General features: G+C 54.1%; 2 protein-coding genes and 2 pseudogenes across 2 annotated transcripts; 2 read left to right on the top strand and 2 right to left on the bottom strand.

The window, feature by feature from the left end:
* The first annotated feature begins 1,416 nt into the window (after nt 1–1,416).
* On the top strand, nt 1,417–1,513 carry LOC115530087 (uncharacterized; annotated as a pseudogene).
* An 843-nt stretch (nt 1,514–2,356) lies between these two features.
* On the bottom strand, nt 2,357–6,573 carry LOC115529289 (uncharacterized). Its single transcript, XM_030337898.1, has 8 exons — nt 6,021–6,573; nt 5,625–5,949; nt 4,694–5,495; nt 4,374–4,583; nt 3,970–4,280; nt 3,612–3,871; nt 3,267–3,518; nt 2,357–3,173 (listed from the first exon to the last, which is right to left on the bottom strand). Exons 1-8 carry the CDS (start codon nt 6,239–6,241, stop codon nt 2,357–2,359), a joined length of 3,198 nt encoding a protein of 1,065 aa, XP_030193758.1. The 5' UTR covers nt 6,242–6,573.
* Nucleotides 6,574–11,448: 4,875 nt separating this feature from the next.
* Nucleotides 11,449–11,523, top strand: LOC115530086 (uncharacterized; annotated as a pseudogene).
* Nucleotides 11,524–12,660: 1,137 nt separating this feature from the next.
* LOC115529290 (uncharacterized) lies at nt 12,661–19,446 on the bottom strand. Its single transcript, XM_030337899.1, has 15 exons — nt 18,815–19,446; nt 18,581–18,714; nt 18,418–18,483; nt 18,240–18,340; nt 17,676–18,121; nt 17,263–17,587; nt 16,401–17,169; nt 16,100–16,312; nt 15,692–15,975; nt 15,348–15,601; nt 15,004–15,255; nt 14,306–14,876; nt 13,523–13,625; nt 12,859–13,408; nt 12,661–12,769 (listed from the first exon to the last, which is right to left on the bottom strand). The coding sequence occupies exons 1-15, from the start codon at nt 19,342–19,344 to the stop codon at nt 12,685–12,687; spliced, it is 4,683 nt and encodes a 1,560-aa protein (XP_030193759.1). The 5' UTR covers nt 19,345–19,446; the 3' UTR covers nt 12,661–12,684.
* Nucleotides 19,447–20,114: the final 668 nt, after the last annotated feature.

The raw sequence follows: 20,114 nt of genomic DNA on the forward strand, positions 1-20,114 counted from the left end.
TCATTCAGAACTCAGTGACAAAGTACTGTCAAATTATTTTTTTTGCAAATGCAATGCATTGTAAGTCGATGTATGTTGCGAGGCAGCAAGATTGCTACCAGCTTTCAGGCTTGTGTATTACTATTTCCCCTTCCTACAGTATGTGTATGTGATATTACTTTTGAAATATTATTTTTTTTCATGTCTGATGCCATGTGTTGCAAATAATATTCTACAACATGTAGGGAGATTGAGTGATTGACTTGAACTGTTGTCGTATACAGCTACCTAGAGGTTATATTTGATTCTGTTCATAGGTTGGAGGTAATGATCATAAAAAACATTTTCAAACTATGCAAATAATGGTTTTGGAATGTTTTGAATAGTTTAAGTTATTGTTATTGTTAAGACATTGTTATTGTTAATGTTGAAATAAAACTCAACTTATGAACCACTCTCTTTACCGATTTTTAAATGTGGAAACTGGGTTAGATCATCAGATTTTTGTATGACTTGACTTGTGACTTGCTTGACCTGAGCAATGACTTGACTTGTGACTTGCTTGATTCTCACCACAGTGACTTGTACTTGCTTGAGACTTGAAGGTTATGACTTGAGACTTGCTTGTGACTTGCACATGAATGACTTACCCCCACCTCTGCCGATTACGTCCGTCCGGCAGAATTCGTTTATCGAGTCCCATTATGCTCGACACCCACATTACTGCTCGCAGCTATATTTGTTCAGTTATTGTTGCTATTGATATTGCTATTGTTACTATTGCGATTTGCACATGATCATTGCACAAAAATGTTTTCCCCATCTTTTGGTCTGATCATTATTCATTGATCCATACCTGTGCATAGGCCAGATTAAAAAATAATATGAAATATTAAGAATATATTTCATATTTGGTCAACTAAATAAGTGTATTCAGGATCATCACTGAATTGTGATAACATTAAATAATGAAGAAATAGCCAATTTGTTTTAACTCATAAATTAAATTAATTTAACCCAACCTTGTTGACTAGTTAACCCAATTCTGTAGTCAATACAACAAAAATACTGGGTTAGCAAAGTAACTCAACTGTGGTGTAAATTTAACCAAAAGCTTTGTTAAAATAACCCAGCAGTCTGGGTAAACGGGTAACCCAACATGTTTGGTTAAAACGTCGACCCATTTGGTTGGGTTATCCTAACTCAACGCTTGGTCGGTCCTATATTAAACCAGCAGTTGGGTTAAGATTGGGATGTTTTTAACGGAGCATTTCTTGTACATAATATCCTAATGACACCATAACTGGACCGGTGTATTGATCTATTATTGCTATGTATTTTATTGTATTGCAGTGTTTTTTTATTAAACCGAACCATTAGAGAGAGATTCATTGTGTGAGTAGAGGTATATATAAAGACCAGGATCATTCCATAATTGTGTTACCTCGTGTTTCACATATACTAAAATTGGAACGATACAGAGAAAATTAGCATGGCCCTCGTGCAGAGGACACCCCGCATTCCTCTCTGTTTTGATCCTGCAGAAAAAGACGAAAAAGCCCTCCCCCTCGCGGCCGATAAAGAAAGGTTTTTTGGACGACCCACCAATCAGCGACGAGGTCGACGACGACGACGGAGAAGCCCAAAGCATCGGATCGAACCCCCGTCAAACCAACGCTTATATTACTTGCTTTCATTGAATTAAACAAACCTTTTATTCTTGTGATTTTTATATAAAAATAATGCCATTTGTTATTGTCAACTTATTGCTTTCAATGATATCTTTTTATAATCCATTTGCTGTCAGTGTTGAGTTTATTGAAATAAAAAAAACATTTATTATTATTCTTGGGAGTATTATATTAAAAGAACATAATTTATTGTCAACTTATTGCCCATTTGCTGTCAGTGTTATGACTTTATTGAAATAAACCATTAATTATTATTCTTGTGGACTTTTTGCTAAAGAAAAACAAACAAGGGACAAGCATGTACCGTAGAAAGAGAACTTATTTTATTATTCATTCATATACAGTATATATATATGAAAAAACAAAAAAACAAAACAAAATGGGAGTAGACTGGACTCCCCGACGAGGTGTCCATTATCAGGAATTAATGAGTCGTGAACCGTCCTCCGCGAAGTTATATGCTATGTTATATGTTATATGCTATGTTATGTTATATGCTATATGAATAAATATGGCAGTGTGTGTATGCACTTAGTAATTAACCAACAAAACAGAACTATACACACACTAAACAACACTGCAAAATAACTATATACACTAACACTGCAAAATAACTATATACACAACAGTAAAACAACTATATACAAAAGAACTATGTACAACACCATCCCCGGCCAGAGTGTGCATCAGTGCGGGGCTCCACCCTGGTCCCGCTTCTTCTCCCTCAGCCAGTCCTCCACACTCTTACCCGCCGCGACAGAACAGAAGTATTCTCTGCCGTGGCGGGAGTGTCCGGTCTCCCTCCGCCTCGGCTGGCCGCATTTGCTGCACTTATGCACCTGTGGCACGCCGGCCCGGTGGGAGAAGGTGCCCGGCTGTGCCTCCGCCCGCCGCTTGGCGTTCAGCCTCCTCCGTTCTACCGTTTTTAGGGCTACAGGAAGCTCAGGGCCGGCGGGCTGTGCGGCGGGCAGGGCTACAGGCAGCTCAGGGCCGGCGTGCTGTGCGGCGGCCAGCGGCGGAGGGAGGACGTGTGGAGCTGGCAATGTCTGAGGGAGCGTCAGGAGGGGGGGGGGGACGGGGAGCACCCACACACTCTGCCGGGGCAGTGAGAGGTCCACAAGGAGAGGCTGTGCTGCTCTTAAAGGTCCAGTTGCAGCTGCGGCAGCAGCCGTCGGCAGGAAGGCCGGGTAAGCAGCTGAGGGGGCGGGCGGTCGTGGCGCCAGTAGCCGTCTGTGCACCACTGGCGCCTGCAGAGCGGGCACCGGTGCTGCCACAGCCGGTGCCGCTGCCGGGGCTACCGCCGCCCCCCTCGCTGCCGCTGGCGTCACCCGGCCTTGAGGCACCGCCGACGTCGCTGTTGCTGCTGCCGCCGGACGATCCACCGCCGCCGCTGAGGCCGGGCCCGGCGCTGTCGCCGCGGCCGCCGCCGGTGGTCGTCCTCCGTCTGCTGCAACGCCTGGAGTCAGCACAGCCCTCTCCTTCTCTCGCTGCGTCCGGGTAAACCTGAGAGCGGGTGGCGACATAGTGTTTTAGTTACAGTAACACCATCGAGAGCGTGTAGTTCAAGCGTGTCACTGCCCAAAGCATCCAACGCACCACAGCGAGAGGGTCCTAGCGTTCAGCTCAAAGAGCTGAACGGGCGCCCGAGCCATCAACCTCTGGTGTCCCAGCACAAGCTCCCGGATGTGGCGGTAACGAAGCAGTGCGCTGTCCCACCGTGTACCCCGGGCGCCGCCTTGCACACGGGTGCCCGTGGGGTACAGGTTGCAGAGCTGGACGCACACTGCTTCTACCAGCCGGCTTGTGCTGGGACTGCTGGCGGGTCCAGAGGTCTGTCCGACCAGGCAGCTGCGGACGAGGGACAAAAACAACGACGGACGTTACGTAAAGCGGCCTGCGTGTACGTCGGGGAAATGTACGACCAAAGCTTAGCCTCCTCACCGTCGCAGGCTCTCCACACCAGGGATACTGGTGCGGCCTGGCTTCGCTGCCATGAATCGACCCCCCCGAGCTGCCCCGTCCGTGTAGCGGGGAGGGTAAACTACTCGGGCCCTGTCGAACGGGGACAGGGCCTCGTAGAGCCCGATGAGCTCGTCTACCCTCCCCTCGGACAGGGCCTGTTCGTGGCGCAGCCCCACTAAGGCCGTGGCCAAGCGGACCACGGCCAGGTACCCCGGCTGGTCGTCTGGTCCTCGGTACTCCTGCGAACACAAGCGGATACAGAAAACAACAAGTCAGACGGACGCCACAGAGCGCTGCGTTTGATCGAGCCAGTGAGTCGCACCGCTGTCGCACTCACCTCAGCGGCCTGCTGAGGCTCTGGTGAGGACCGGCCGGGGGAGTGGGGCGCGGGCTCGGGGGGATCGGTCGGACGGGATGGCTCGGGCGCGGGTGCGTCAGCTGGTTGCCCTGACCGCGGGTCCGTCCGAGGAGCGGTGAACTCGCCAGGCACGTGGAGTGTGAGGTCCTCCAACTCATGCCGGCCTTCGGCGAGCTCGTCGTCCTCCTCGGTAGGCGGTGGACCCGCGTCCGGAACGTCAGGGTCCAAGCTGACGTCCTGCAGCACTCTGCCCGTCTGGGAGTACAGGTACTCGATGCCGATGAGTTCCCCTGAAGCACAACGGCATCGTCACTCAATCTGGTACAAACATCGCTCGGCGCGGACACGTGTAAGCGTGGTGACGGCGGCTCAAACGTTCTTACCCGTGTACTCCCTGGGCTTGGTGTAGTCCCTGACCAAACTCGAGCCAAGCACCCGTTGGCTGAGCTGGTCAAGGGAGTGCTGCAGGGGGCCACTGTAGGTGCGGAGCAGCGGACGACCCTCCTGTGCCGCGGACGCCGCCCTGTCCTCGTTCCATCTCATCAACCCCTCCAGGAGAAAAGCCTGGAAGTGCCAAGGGTTGGCACTTTCTCCTGAGGAGGAACACAGACGCGTTTAGCGGTTTAGTCAGCACGCACAACGTGAACGACAACGAGGGCGGCGGCAGTGAAAGATAGACACGACGGTGAAACCCGTGGTTTACCTGGAATGAAGCGGTTGAGGTGGAGATGGAACGACTCCAGGGACGTGGAGCCGCGCGCACAACGGTACGTCGGCAGGCTGATCCCCCCCTTGGTCAGCCTGCCTGTCTCCGTGTACAGCTCCACGCCCGGCGGGTCCTGGATGCACTCGAGGTGCCGTCGCTGCTCCGCACGGATTGCCTGGATGCGGTCTCGGTCCAGCAGGGGAATCCCCATGGTGTCTCGCCCGTTGGCACCGCCGAAGGTTTGCAGGAGGTCATCGATCAGCCGCTCGGTCGCCGCAGCTCCACGCGTGCGGCGACGGCAATGGAGAGCCATCTCCCTGCGGCTGACGTGCCTCCACACTCCGGCGTCGGACGAGAAGGTCATCCCCTGCGCCTCTAGCGTCCTCCTCTTGGCGTTGAGCAACCGGGCTGTGTCCTCTGGGTCCCACAGGAAGATACTGGCAGACAGCTGCTGCAGGAAGGGCTTGTACAGCTGGTGGCTCTCGGTTGTGACACCTGATGCGTAGCGTCGCATCAGGTGCCAAATGTCCAACCGGACCACCAGCTTGTCCCACTCCTGGAACGCAGCAGCTGCCTTGGACCCCCCGTGGGACGAACAGCAGTCCCGGTCGACATAGAGGACGCGAGGCTGCGCTACCCCAGCGTCCCGGTACCGCCTCATTAACCCCGCAGCCATGGGCAACAGGCCACCCCCCTCGGTGGCCGTGAGCACGGACATTAGCACCTGCCCGTGCTCGTTGCCCACGTTGGTCGCCCAGGCTGCGGTATGGGCGGCGGCACCGGCGAGCTTCCGGGTCACCTGTTTGACGGCGAGGCGACAGACAGACACAGACACAGACACAGACACAGACACACACAAACACACAAGTCAATAAGGCTGCACGCACGTCGCAAGAGTGTAACGCTCGTGCTCCGACACCACATTCACCTTCTTGGTCGAATCCATCTTTAGGATGGATCCGAAGACTGAGGTGACCCGGGCCTTCACGTCCTCCAGGCGAGACAGGATGTCGTGGCAGTACACCACCAACAGCCAGCCGTACTGCGGCACGTCTGGCGATGGTTTCGGCGGTGGGGTGCACTGGCGCACGACACCCGTCGACGTGAAGGGCTCCATGACGCTGAGGTAGTGTATGGACCGCCGCATCCAGGCCTCTGTGTGTGCCTCACAGAGTTTTTTTTGCAGCTGCGTGGCGCTGTTCCCCCGAGTACGCTCACGCAGCTGGATGATGACCCGCCGGTCGCAGGCAAGCCTACAGGGGAGCGCACGTGTTACAGAAGAGCCACACACAGACACACCGACAGTTTTCAGACAGCTACTTACTTGTAGGTGAGGATCGCCGGGAAGAGGGCGCGATGCCCCTCTCCCAGCTGCCTCACGACCTCCTGCGACCAGGCGGCTACCTTCCTCCGACACCGACGGCACTCCAGGTACTCGGTGGCCATCAAGTACCAGCCGTCGATGTCCAAGACCTTCCGGATGGTCTTGTACATCCCACACTTGGTGAGATGCTTCTCGCAGCATGTCGGCCGGGGACCCCACATGTGCAGGGGCGCCCAGAGGAACAACCGACACGCGAAGAAGGTAGCCGCCGAGGCGGGTGGCTGAGAATAGTTCAGCCGGGGCTGGGGGGGGTCCCACCACAGCTTGAGGTCCGTGGTGAGCTTGAGGGACCCCCCGCTGGTCTGCTGAAACAGCGCCCGGCCGATCCACTCCTGCTCTTCCCCGGTGAGGGCTGTCCGCCAGCCCTCAGGCAACCGGGTCTGTGAGGAGGATGAAGACAACACAGACAAACACACCGTGAGGAGGCCGAGTCGCTGCTACATACGCAGTCTGACGGTCGTCTCCACCGAGTCGTGTGTCTGTGAGTACGACGGGCGTGTGTCTGTACCTCAGCCCGAGCAGGAGTGGGCGTTGCCGGCTGCTCCGCATCGCCCGTCGTCACCCTCCTCCTCTTCTTCTTGGGCTCCGGTGCCAGGGTGGCCTCCCCGCACGGCGTCTCCTCCACGGAGACGCCACGAGGCTCCACCCTGGTCTGCGCCGGAGCCCGAGCAGGAAACCCGACCGTCGGCGGAGCAGCCGCAACCTGTGGTGGTGGTGGTGGTGGTGGTGGGGTGGAGGACGGTGCCGGGGGAGGTGGAGACGGAGGCGTCTCCAGCGGGAGCGGGAGGGCCTGAAGGACCTGTACGCCAGCTTCAGACACGGTCACACACAACCAAATGGCATCAGCACAATGATAGTGACGGGGCACACACAACACACAGGCAAGCGAGACTAAGTGAGTCTGAGCATTCATGACGTGCAGCATGCCGTTGATTAGATAAAATGGTTTAGTGCTACAAGGCGACTGTTAAGAGGTGTGCTACAAGGCGACCGTTAAGAGGTGTGCTACAAGGCGAATGTTAGTTACAAGGCGAGGTTTGCTAGACTGGGAGTTTAATCAAATCCACATTACCACCACGTGAGTGAGGACGGCGCGTCTACCACCAACAAAGACGGCTACATCACCTGATAAACCTACCTTTGTCCTTCAGGCATCAGCTTTAGCGACCGGCAAATTAAAAAGTTACAGTTAATACAAACATACTGACTCAAGAATAGATATCAGTTGTGGTGTGTATGTATGTATGTATGCGGTGCCAGTTACCCATTTCCACGTCAGTGACCATCCGGACCAGCTCCTCGTCCGTCACCTCTGTGGTGGGGGGCGGCGGAACCGAGGGACGCTGGTCTCTGACGGAAGACACCGCTATGGGGGGGGGGAGGGCAACGGTTAGTAAATCGTATACACTCAACCTCTGTTGTGTGAAACAGAAAGAAAGAGCTACCGACCTGGAGCTGCAGGCCGTGCTGGGGTCATCAGTTTCCTGATCCGGGCCTGCAGCTCCCCTGGGCCCATCGGACGCCCCCGCACAAGGGCCGAGAAATTGGGAGCGGTCGGCTTGCGGGGCGGCAGCACGGTGGAAGCAGCGGCCTTGCTGGTGGTGGTGCTGAGGCCGCTGCTGGTGCTGCTGCTGGCGGGCGGAGGGGGTGTAGCAGCCGCCTCCGCCGACCGCTCCTTGTCTCGGCCCAGAATGTACTTTATGAAGACGTCCATGGAGCTCCAAGGCTGCGGGGTCTTCCGCCGTAGCCACTTGACGTAGCTGCAAGACAACAATCCAAGAGTTGACACGCATAGCAACATGTCACAGCACCTTGTCAACAGTCCACTGCCCTTCACCGCTTACTTCTGACGCTCCTTGTCATTGGAGTCGTACAGGTCCTTCAGGGTGTCCTCCTTGAACAGCCCGAAGCCAACAAGCGCCTCGCCCCCCCGCCCGGGCAGAGTGGAACGAGCCCGGGCCTCCTCCTGCGCCCGGCGGAACTGGAGGTGCTCCGCAAAAGCGGGGTGGGCGCAGGAGTAGCGGGCGAGGCTGTCCTTGTTGGCCATGAACGGGCTGTCCGAGGCACTAGTCTCCCGCTCCCGCTGGTGACTGGCGACCAGGTGACAGGTGTAGCCCGCGTCGTTCTCCAGGAGCCACCGGAAGGTCTGACCCTGGTACTTCCCCAGCTGGATGCTGTGGCAGCCCAGCACCAGCATGGGGTTCCCAGGGTCACCGCCCCCGGAGACGACGCGGGCTTGGGCCTCCTTCTCCACCTCCCCCGGCTTCTTGGCCCTGGCGGGAGCCTGGGTCCCGCGTGGCTCCATGGCGGCGGTGAAGGCTGCCGCCGCATCAGAGGCCCGCAGGACCAACTGATGCGACGGCGTCATTCTCAAATTTGCAAAAGACATCTACAATGACAACAAATGACACGACACAGCATTAAACGAGCATTGCATTAAACGAGCATTACAGTTTACTCCCTTAAAGTGACTTTTATGTTCATGGATGCTTACAGGAAAGATAACAGATGGTTTGACAGGTTGGAATGCTAATCGCCGCGCAATCCGTTTCAATGGGAATCGCGACTCTCCGTAATTTCAACATTAATTTTAACATATTTATAATTCGAAATTCGTCCCAGCCTTTATACCACATACACACTATAGTCTATAGCATATAACCGAGTCGTCCTCTCACATTTTAATGCATTTTTCACGATTTACCAGTACTCGTTTTCAAGGCTAACTCCCGCGCAATCCGTTTCAATGGGAATCGCGACTCTCCGTAATTTCAACATTAATTTTAACATATTTATAATTCGAAATTCGTCCCAGCCTTTATACCACATACACACTATAGTCTATAGCATATAACCGAGTCGTCCTCTCACATTTTAATGCATTTTTCACGATTTACCAGTACTCGTTTTCAAGGCTAACTCCCGCGCAATCCGTTTCAATGGGAATCGCGACTCTCCGTAATTTCAACATTAATTATAACATATTTATAATTCGAAATTCGTCCCAGCATTTATACCACATACACAATAGGGTCTATAGCATATAACCGAGTCGTCCTCTAACATTTTAACGCATTTTTCACGGTTTACCAGCTCTCGTTTTCAAGGCTAATCGCCACATCCTACCTTATCACCGAATGCAGGGATAATGGCTGACACACGTGGAAGGTTTTCCTCGAGCTGATGCTGAGCGGGGCGGGGCGCCCCTCGAGCTGAGGTCCGCACCCTCGAGCTGGAGTCGATGCGGGTTGCTGATTGATCGGGGCGTCCCTCGAGCTGAGGTCCCCTCGAGCCGATGCGGAGTTGCCGATTGGCTGAGAAACAGAGAGCATCGCTGGACAGATAGCGCAAGGATGACACGCAAATTCGTGAAGCGTTCTATCTTTTAAGTTTTAATTCAAAGTTTTGGAGTTCTAGCCAACTTCCTTCATATAGCTGCCATTGACCCCCCCCCCCCCCCCCCCCCCATTGTAAAATCTTGTGAAAATTTGAGCACGTGTGGAGTCAAAAAAGTTCACACAGAAAGTGTCTAGGAGCACGTTTTAGGCCATTTTGAGTCGTTTGCTAATGGGTTAGGGTTAGGTTAAGGGCAACTTACCACTTTTCAAAAACGTTTTTTTGGACCTAGCTCGGGCAAACAGCGGGGCGTGGGAATTCCGAGACCACTCTCGGATAGCTCTAGCCCCAGCGGAGTTTTTTGGGTACTGCAATCTTGATTTTAAAAATTTGAAGTGAAGCGATTTAAAGGAACAGCGGAGCGTGGGAATTCTGAATAGTGCCCGTGGTAGCTCTGGGGCCCCTCTACATGCCCTAGTCCCTATTGTGGGCGATATTTTTGAAATTGGCAAATTCCTGTGTTCCATACACCGCACAACCCCAGGAAATGCTGAAACAATTACAAAATAACCTGCACCTCATACACAGCATAGTACCATGTATTTTAACATTGTTTCGTTTTGAATAAAGCAAAAAACTTACCTTAGAGTAGTCCTCCGTCTTCGTTGGTTCATTTTGGTACGGTAACTATGAAGCAGAAGGGAGGGAATTTGGCGCCCCTAGTGGCAACTTTTTTTAACATTGGAAAACACCTAAAAGCGTTGCCATGGGAACAGGGAGAGGGGCGTGGGAACATGAACCCTATGGGGTGGTAGCTATGGATCAGGGCTACGTCTGTGCCAAGTTCTGGCCACCTGGTGGCTTGGTTTGGTATAGAAAATTGAATTTGAAATGTTCAAATTTGTGCCACTCGGCAAGGGAAAAATTTGTGCCACTCGGCGAGGGAAAAAGGGGTATTAACGATATTTGGTGTGGAAGGTGCTCTAGGCTCCTTAGACAGGTGTGCGAAGTTTTGGAGTTCTAGCTAACTTCCTTCATATAGCTGCCGTTGACCCCCCCCCCCATGTACAATTTTGTGAAAATCTGACCAAGTGCGGAGTCAAAAAAGTTCACACAGAAAGTGTCTAGGAGCACGTTTTAGGCCATTTTGAGTCGTTTGTTAATGGGTTAGGGTTAGGTTAAGGGCAACTTACCACTTTTCAAAAACGTTTTTTTGGACCTAGCTCGGGCAAACAGCGGGGCGTGGGAATTCCGAGACCACCCTCGGATAGCTCTAGCCCCAGCGGACTTTTTTGGGTACTGCAATCTTGATTTTAAAATACGTAACAATATCATTCTAAACAAATACAAAATGGTCACCAAGGTCAAGGCCACCCTCCCCACACCACACTCTACAAACATTATTCGAGAGCGCCCCCTATTGGACATAAAGTATAACTTAGCAACCGTTAAGTAAATACGATCTCATTCTAAATAAATACAAAACGGTTACCAAGGTCAAGACCCCCCTCCCCACACCACACTCTACAGACATTATTCGAGAGCGCCACCTATTGGACAAGGATGCAATTCAGGTCTATAAGTAACAAGACAAGAAAATAAAATTCACAATAAGGGCTTTTGGTCTGTCATATTTTGCATATTGTAATGTAATAATAATTATAACATAACAAAGGGTTCTCGTCTTCATTTACGACGAGAACGGCCGGTCAAAAGCGTTGATTTCACGGGGATTCGATCCGACGCTATGGGTGTCTCTGTTGTCGTTCGCTGATTGCTGGGTCGTAAAAAAAAAGAAGTTCTTTATCGACGCGACGAGTGAGGTGGGTTTTTTCCTCTTTTCTGTCGGATAAATAAAGAGAAGAACGTTCCTCAGCCACGTTATCTTTTGCGCTATCGGTCCATCGAAGCTTTCTGTTTCTCAGCAACCGCAAATCGCCCAACGTATGAATCGTCTGTTGTAGCTCCACCAGCAGATAGCGTTTGGTGTCTGAGCAGAGGTACATAGCTAACTGAGGATTAGGCAGTAATTGTGTTACTTCGGTATCACATCTACTAAAATCGGAACGATACAGAGAAGATTAGCATGGCCCCTGCGCAAAGGAAGCTTACCGTTCTTCACTATCGGGGTCCGGCCCGCGGCGCAGCCGCGGGACGGACCGCTTTGGCGCCCCCTTCCGGCCACCGCACCTCTGGCCCGTCCCGGCCCCCGCGGGCACCTCGGACCGAGAATAAGTTCGGTCCGACCGGTCGAACCGACGGTTCGGGGTCGAAATTGGAACGCACCGTCTGCTTTGAGCAGAGGCCGAAATCGGAACGATCGGAACGAAACGGAACGCACAGGGTCGGGTCGGGACACGGGTGGAAACGCCCATGTCGAGGGACCGGTGCCTTTATAAACAAGCGTTCGTCTGATTCGACCCGTGTCCGTTATTGCAACGCGTCGCTTGTTTATCAAAGAGAGGCTTTATTTTCAACGCATTGCTTGTTTGTTAAAGAACGGCTTTATTTTCAATGCATCGATTGTGTGGAACGTCTCTCACGGGCGAAATCAACACACGCCAAGTCGTTCAAAGCCCGGTAGGGCGTTTATTCATTAAATAAAGGGGAAAATCAGAAATCATACGTGTGACTCCGTGAGCCACGGTGGCGTCCAGGGGAATTGTCTCTCCGGCCGGGCCGGTCTCGTCCCTGGAGGGGGAGGTCACTCCCGTCGGTGAGGCCTCTTGGGCTCCGGCTGGTGGATATCGGCGGTATACGCCATCCACCGCCTCCCCCTCGGCTTCAGGGGTTTGGGGCCGCCGCCGCCGGGTTGCCACAATTGTTTATCAAAGAAGGCTTTATTTTCAATGTGATTGCTTATTAAAGAATGGCGTTATTTTCAATGTATTGATTGTTTATCAAAGAGCGGCTTTATTTTCAATATATTGCTTGTTTATTAAAGAATGGCTTTATTTCCAATGTGTTTATTAAAGGCTTTATTTTCAATGTGATTGTTTCTTAAAGAATGGCTTTATTTTCAATGTGTTTATTAAAGGCTTTATTTTCAATGTGATTGTTTCTTAAAGAATGGCTTTATTTCGAGACGCTTTTACACTGTTTCTAATGTATTGCTTTTTTATTATTAAACTAAAAACGTTTGTTATCATTGTTGTTGTGGACTTGTTGCTTAAAGTAAAAAGAAGGGACAAGCGTGTGTAATTCAAATAGATTTATTAAATTAAAAACATGCACAACACAGGAGGGGGGTTCCCGGGGAGGAGCAGCCTCACACTCTGCCGGGGCTGTGTTCCTCTCCAGGGGCTGACACCGGGCCCTTCGCCCTCCTCTCCTCCCGCTGCTTCCTCTGCTTCCTGGTGAACGGATTTCAACATCGAATTTTAGTTCTTTAGGTAAATGCAAGCAGTTTACTTCGAAACGCATTCAGAAACAATCAATTCACCTCTTTGGCTTTCGCCTCTTGCGGTCCCTCTTCTCGGCCAGCCACAGGTCTACGCCTTTGCCGGCGTAGAGGGAGCAGAAGTTCTCCCCGTCGAACCGGCTGTGGCCAAAATCTTTCTGCGCCGGCTGGAGGCACCGCTGGCAGATCCGCAGCTTGTGCGTTTTTCGTCGAGGGGAAGAGGAGTCGCCGACCTCCTTCCTGCGGGCGATGTTCCAGAGGGTGGTCCTGGGCACCTTCCCGGCGTCCTCCGGGGCCTGTTGGCTGATTAGCCACTCACGAGCGGTGAGGCCCCCAGGGCCCGCCTCTGACTCGCAGTACGCACTGCTCTTGTACAGCGCGTGCCCCGTGTCCAGGGTCCTAGGTTGGGCGCACGTGGGGCAGGGGTCCCCCGGCTGGCATTGGGGCTTCCCCTTTTGCTCATTTAACACCCTGGTGTCCTGCCTCAGTTGCGATTTGTGGCGGCAAATGGTAACCCTGCTTGGCGTCCACCTGTGCTTCCTTTTCCTCTTTGATGGAGGAGGAGGAGCAGCAGCAGCAGCGCTGTCGGACTCTGAACACAAGGCAATATAGAACACTTTTAGTCTAGGTCAAATTAAATGGATGGATGTGCGCACACACACACACACACACACACACACAACAATTTAGCAAGTTAGATACACACCTTCTGGTTCCACGGCCTCTGGCTCAGGCTGCGCTCCGAGGTTGCTGTTAGTGGCTTCCATCGTAGTGTGGTTTAGAGGCATCTCCTGCAGCCCTATTTGAACCTTGTACGAGAAAGGGGTGGACCTTCACCTTCACCTGCACACGGGAGACTTTCCCGAGGCCAGCTGCCCTGTCTGATCTTTTGTCTTAGCTTGATCAGTCATCCTGATAGACAAAAGAGTCCAAGTTGGAGGTGTGAAATGAACTCAGGGTGTCGGGGGGGGGGGGGCTCTCTGCGCTTCACTTCTAATTCCCACTGCTACTGTCATGATAGATGTGTGTGATGTGTGTGTGTCCATCATGCTGTTTGAAGTGTTGTGTGTGTGTGTGTGTGTGTATGTGTGTGGCAGTTAAAGACATGATTTAAGGAAAATACTCGGACAGCCAAAAAGGTAGCAGAAATTAATGGATGCGCATGCATGATCTGGAAAAAAGAATGACTTTTAGCAACCCTCTTTTATGTGTTGTTAATTTATACATTGTTTAACAAAGAATGGCTTTTTTTCAACCAGCTTTTAAGGTGTGTTTTCTTTTTGTGATGTGATTTGAGCAAAAATCGTTCTTTCTTCCACACAAACGACACAGAGTCTTTCGGTAACGGTAGGCTGTTTATATATATATATATACATCATTTACAATGAATGGCTGGTGGTCCCTCTACACAGCCAGCTCCACACTGCTGTGGGGGGGGGGGGGGGGGGGGGGGGGAGAGAGAATGTCAGGGGGGGGGGGGGGGGGGGGCCTCGCGGTCTCTGGCCAGCCGATCACTGCGCCACTGCTCCACCGTTCCCCCGTCGGCCCGGGCGCAAAAGGTCTCCCGCTTGTAGCGGCTGTGGCCGTTCTCCCTGGTCTTGTGCTGGCCACAGCGGCTGCAGGTAAAGCCCGAGACCTTTTTAGGGGGCTTGAGGTAGACCCCTAGCTCCCGGGCACGACGCTCCTTCTCCTCCTGGACCCTGTGCCTCCAGACAGTGGAGCGGGGCATGGCTCCAGCAATGGCGACGGCCGGAGCGGCAATGGCTGGAGCGGTGGCCGCGGCTGAGAGCGGGCTGAGGTCCGGGGGGGTGGCGGCGGCGGCACTCTGCTGCTTCACCACGAGGTCGTAGAGCTCCGGGGCCAGCGGCCCTCTGATCGTTGCCGCCAGACCAGAGGCATCCGCGGGCAGGTGGTGCTGGAGGGGCTGGTCTGGCTGCTGGGGCTGCTGCAGCAGAGTCCGTGGGGCCGACAGGGGCTCCGCTGCAGTCTGGGGAGCGCTGGGCCCCGGGACTGCGAGGGAGAGGGTGTCCCTCATCTTATTTTTTTCCCTGGTGTTTTGCCTTTCAAGAAATAGAAACAATGTGTTAATTATGACGACAAAGATATCAATCACGACGACAAACACACACACACACACACACACACACACACACACTCAGTTCTGCGAGCCAAAGTATATGGACTTACCACATGGACAGGGTCCGCTGGTTCACGTCAAACAGCATGATGCGGGTGCTCGCCATGAGGGCAGGACAGTTGACCACGTTGTCCTGGATCAATTTGTAATCCCTCATGACGGCACCCCAGCGGTTGAGGCGTGCCCCGGCGATGGTCTTGGCGTCGCCGCTGTGGACGCGGCACAGCTCCAACATGATGGCCTCGACGACCCTGCTGAGGCTTGGGTACTGTGCCGCTCCCGCACCCTTACCCACGACGACACTGTAGAGAGAGAGAGAGAGCGTGTTAGTTACTGATTATAGGGGGCTGTTAAAAAAAAAAAGATTGAAGGAAATTGTTAATGCACTGCTTACCGCTTCACACTGTCCACTCCCGGGATGTGGGCGTGGCGGTTGCTGGTCTTGAACCGCCCTTTAGCCAGCCGGTCCTGGTGGCGGGGGGTGAAGGTCACCGGCGCCTTGTCCCGCTCCGTCAGCCTCTCCCAGAGAGCGATGATGCCTCTGGTCTGACGGGCGGTGACGAAGGCGTGGTGACGCAGCTCCACGAGGCCGTGGGCCAGGGCCACCGCGTGGTGGTACCCGGGCTGACCGTCCGGCCCGACGACGTCCTGAAAGAAAACGCACACACGGCACACGATGAGACGCCGCACGCAAACACCGCGGCCGATATGAAATGTGGACAGGCGACTGCCACTCACTTCCTCCTCCTCCTCCTCCTCCTCCATCTCCTCCTCCACCTCGGAATGGGGCGATCCCAAGGTGGCATCGACCTGGAGCACACCGCAGGGCTCCTGGAGCAGGGCGCTGTGGTGTGCCAGGAGACGGATCTCCTCTGGCTCCTCCTCCGGGTGCTCCTCCTCCTCCTCGAAGCCGTCATCGGCGGCGGCCTCTTCCTCCTCCTCTGCCCCATCCAGAGGTTCGGGATCCGGCTGCAGCACAGCGCCCGACTGGGAGTACAAGTACTCCACCCCTAAGAGTTCCCCTGCAGAGAGAGAGAGACACACACACACACACACACACACACACACACACACACACACACACACATTAGCAGATGCCACAAGAACAGCCGCAGCAAACACTCTCTGTCGCTAATCTCCATGTACCTGTGTACTCTCTGGGCTGGGTGAAGTCGTCGACCGGCTGGACCCCGTTGACCTCAGAGGCCAGCTCGTTGAAGCTGTGCTGCAGCCGGGCGCTGTAGCACCGCAGCGCCTCTCGCGGTCCTCCCTCGACTGCCGCCCTGCCGCGGTCCTCGTTCCACCGAGCCAGGCCCTCCAGCAGGTACACCTGATAGTGGACGTCACTCGAGGTGGTACCTGTACATAAAACACGAGGGGGAGAAGAGTTAGTGAAAAAGGAAAACAAACAAGCAGAACTTTGTCAACGCGGTGGAAATAGATTTACCCGGAACGAAGCGGCACTGGTGCAGGTGGAAGGACTCGAGGGAGGTGGAGCCGCGAGCGCACCGGAAGACGGGGAGCCTCACACCACCCTTGGTGATCTCTCCCGTCTTGGTGTACAGCTCCACCCCCTCTGGGTCCTGGACGCAGTCGAGGTGGCGGCGCTGCGTGCCCCAGATGTCCTCCATGCGGGCGCGGTCAATCAAAGCGACGCCCATGGTGTCCGTCACATGCCAGAAGGCGTCCAGCACCTCCTGGATGAGCCGCTCCGTCTCCGCCACACCCCTCGTACGGCGGCGACAGTGGCGAGCCAGCTCCTTGGCGGACAGCGTGACCTGGGCGTCCCTCCCCTCCGAGGACTGCTTGGCCTCCTTCAGGCGCCGCACGTCCTCGCCGTCCCACTCGAAGATGGCGAAGGACAGCCTGGCCATGAAGAGGCCGTAGAGCTGGTGGCTGTCGGTGGTGACGCCCCTCGCGAAGCGCCGCATGAGGTGCCACACGTCCAGCCGCACCACCAGCTCTTGCCACTCGTGGTACATGCCGTGTGTGGCAGAATTGCCCACGGCGGCACAGCAGTCCCGGTCGACATACAGGACCCTCGGAGGGGCCTTCCCGGCATCACGGTACCGCCGCATGAGGCCGACCGCCATGTTGGTCAGTCCCTCCCCCTCGGCCGAGGTGAGAACGGACACGAGCACCTGCCCGTACTCGTTGCCAACGTTGGTCATCCAGGCGGCAGACCCGGCGGCGGCGCCCGCGAGCTTTTTGGCGATCTGCAAGACACAAACACACGTTTAGACACACGGACGGACGGACGGCACACAGACGTCATACGAGGCGACGGCACACGGAGAGAGAAACCTCACCTTCTTGGTGGAGTCCATCTTTAGGATGTCGCCGAAGATCGACGTCACCCTGGCCTTGGTCTCGTCCAGCCTGGTCACGGCCTCCAGCACGTACACCCGACCAAACCAGGTGAGCCCGGGCACCTTGACGAAGGTCGGCAGGGACACGTCGTCCTTCTGGGTCGCTCCGGGTCCCCTCAGCTTGCGGAGCACAGAGAGGTAGGCGATGGAGCGCTGCATCCAGTCCCTGGAGTGCTGCTCCACCAGGGAGGCACGGAGGCGAGAGACGCCGTTGCCCAAGGTGCGCTCCTTGAGCATGGCTATCACCGCTCTGTCGCAGGACAACCTGGAAACAGAGAACACAGACAGTTAACCGTAGTTAACCACGAGCGACAATACGCTGGGTAAACGCAGAATGACTAAAAGTGACATACTTGTAGGTAAGAACGGCCGGGAATTCCTCACGGTGAGCAACGTCCAGCTGCTCCAGGATGTCCTGGGACCAGCCCGCCACCTTCTTGCCGCAGGAGGGGCACTGAAGGCACTCTGTGGCCATATAGTACCACCCACTCCTGTCCAAGACCCTCCGCACGGTCTTGTATAGGCCAGCGCCCATCAGCTTACCCCCATCGGCGGGGCACTTGAGGTGGTACGCCCACATCCGATACGGAAGCCAGAGGAAGAAGGGGCGCTGGAAGAAGGCGTGGGCAGTGGCGGGGGGCTGAGTGTAGAGGAGCCGGGCGCCTGGCGGGTACCACCACAGTCGGGGCGGTGTGGTGAGCACAGCCTTCCCGCTGCTGGGGTCCCTGCGGAACAGCGCCCGGCCCACCCACTCCTGCTGCTCCACAGGCAGCGTCTTCCTCCAGCTGAGGGGAAGCAGCTGGAACACACACGCAGCAGACACACACAGTTAGCGGGTGTGAATGTTCAGCAGACAGGCACACATAAACACACACATCATATACACACACACACACACACACACACATTATACAAACCTCTTTGCCGGAGGCAGGCCTCGTGGCCATCGGTCCTGGTCCTGGACCTGGTGCTGGTCCTTCCAGCGGGGCCGCGGCTGGCGGGGCGTCCCTGGACATGCCTGAGAACCCATATGAGCGTTAGGGCGGTGCGTTACACGTGTGGTACAAGTGTATTCACATCAAAACGTATACTCACTGGGAGGGTCGACCTCGTCGGCAGCGGCGAGCAGTTCGGCGTCGGTCGGGTCAGAGTAGGAGACTCCTGCAAAGAACGACAACGAGACGACAACATGAACTGATGAAGCACTGTTGTGTTGTTTAAAGCACCTCCCAGGCTGTTTTGTAGACGGTGCAGTTACCTGGCCGTGGGAGGACATGTCCTGGCTCCGGTGCTGCTGTGGGCTCAGCGTCCCGGGCCAGCACATACTGCTTCAGGGTTCCCATCCTTGACGCAGTAGCTCCCACCTTCTGCGTCCTGACCCAAGCCACATAGCTGTAGTAGAGCAAAGAAAAAACACACAAAATCAGCACACACACACACACACACACACACACACACACACATAAAATCAACACGCACACACACTACTTACGTTCGACTCTCTTGGTCCCGCGCGCCATACAGGGACTTGTAGGTCCGGTGTGAATGCACCCCGAACCCCACCAGCGCGTCGTCCAGCCCCCTGGAAGACGCGGAGCCCTCGCACAACCTACGCCTGGCGACGGCCGTCACCATGGGTGGGAACAGCCCGGCGTAGGAGGCGAGGGCGTCCTTGTTCTCCATGAGGGGCGACTTGCTGGTGTCTCCTCCCTCTCTCTCCATCTGGTGGGACACCAAGATGGTGACGGCGTACCCCACCGCATTTCCCAGCAGCCACTGGAAAGTTTGGCCGCGGTACAGGCCAAACTGCACCTCGCTCTCCGCCAGCACAAACTCGCCCGACATGCCACCCTTCTGCAGGGCTCTGGCCCTCGCCTCGGCTCGAACCACATCACCCCTCTTCACCTGAGACCCAGTGGTAGAGGCCTGGCGTTTGCTTGCCACTGCGTCAGCGGCATCAGAGGGGCGAAGGGTGAGCTCGGAGGAAGAGGGTTCGAACCGGAAAAGGGGAGCAAAAGACATTTTCTGAAAGACAAGAAGAAACAAAACAAGTCAGTGAAGTGTATTACAATGTACTAATTGGGTGTTAAGATAACAATGTTGATAACAATGTTAATGTCAGGAGATCAGCCCATTAGGCAGGCCCGCCGCTCCCTATACGCATAGTACGCATAGTGCTTAGCGGACCAAGTACCTGGGGGGGGGGGCGGCGCCAAGAATTAAGGTTTATTAAAATAAATAAATAATAACAATTACATTATTGAATTAAAAATATATATAAATTAGTCATGAAGAGGCCCACCGTTGTTTATTCTTAATTGTATAACCTATCACTCAATTTTGGCAAATTAGAGGTTTTTTTTACCCAATATACAAAAAGAGGCCTATAACCATTAGGGGTGTTATGCTAATACTGTCAACGTTAATGTCAAGAGACCATTAGGTTTAGCCTTTAACCTGTTGCTCTCCCCCCCCACTATTAACACCTCTCCTATGCAAATCGCGGTTGCGTTTCAAACACCGAAATCACACATTAATAATTTCACATTTAGGCCAGCCTTTATATCACAATTACACTAATGCATTTTTCACGATTTACCAGCAGCACTCGCAATGCGTTTGAATGGGAAGCGCGAGCTCCGTAGGCCTACTTTCAACAATCCGTTTTACTTATTTATAATTCGAAATTCGTCCCAGCCTTTATACCACATACACACTATGGACTCTATAGCATATAACCGAGTCGTCTGTTCGCATTTTTATGCATTTTTCACGATTTACCAGCAGCACTC

The sequence above is a fragment of the Gadus morhua genome, chromosome 17, assembly GCF_902167405.1.
Source record: "Gadus morhua chromosome 17, gadMor3.0, whole genome shotgun sequence".
NCBI lineage: Eukaryota > Metazoa > Chordata > Actinopteri > Gadiformes > Gadidae > Gadus > Gadus morhua.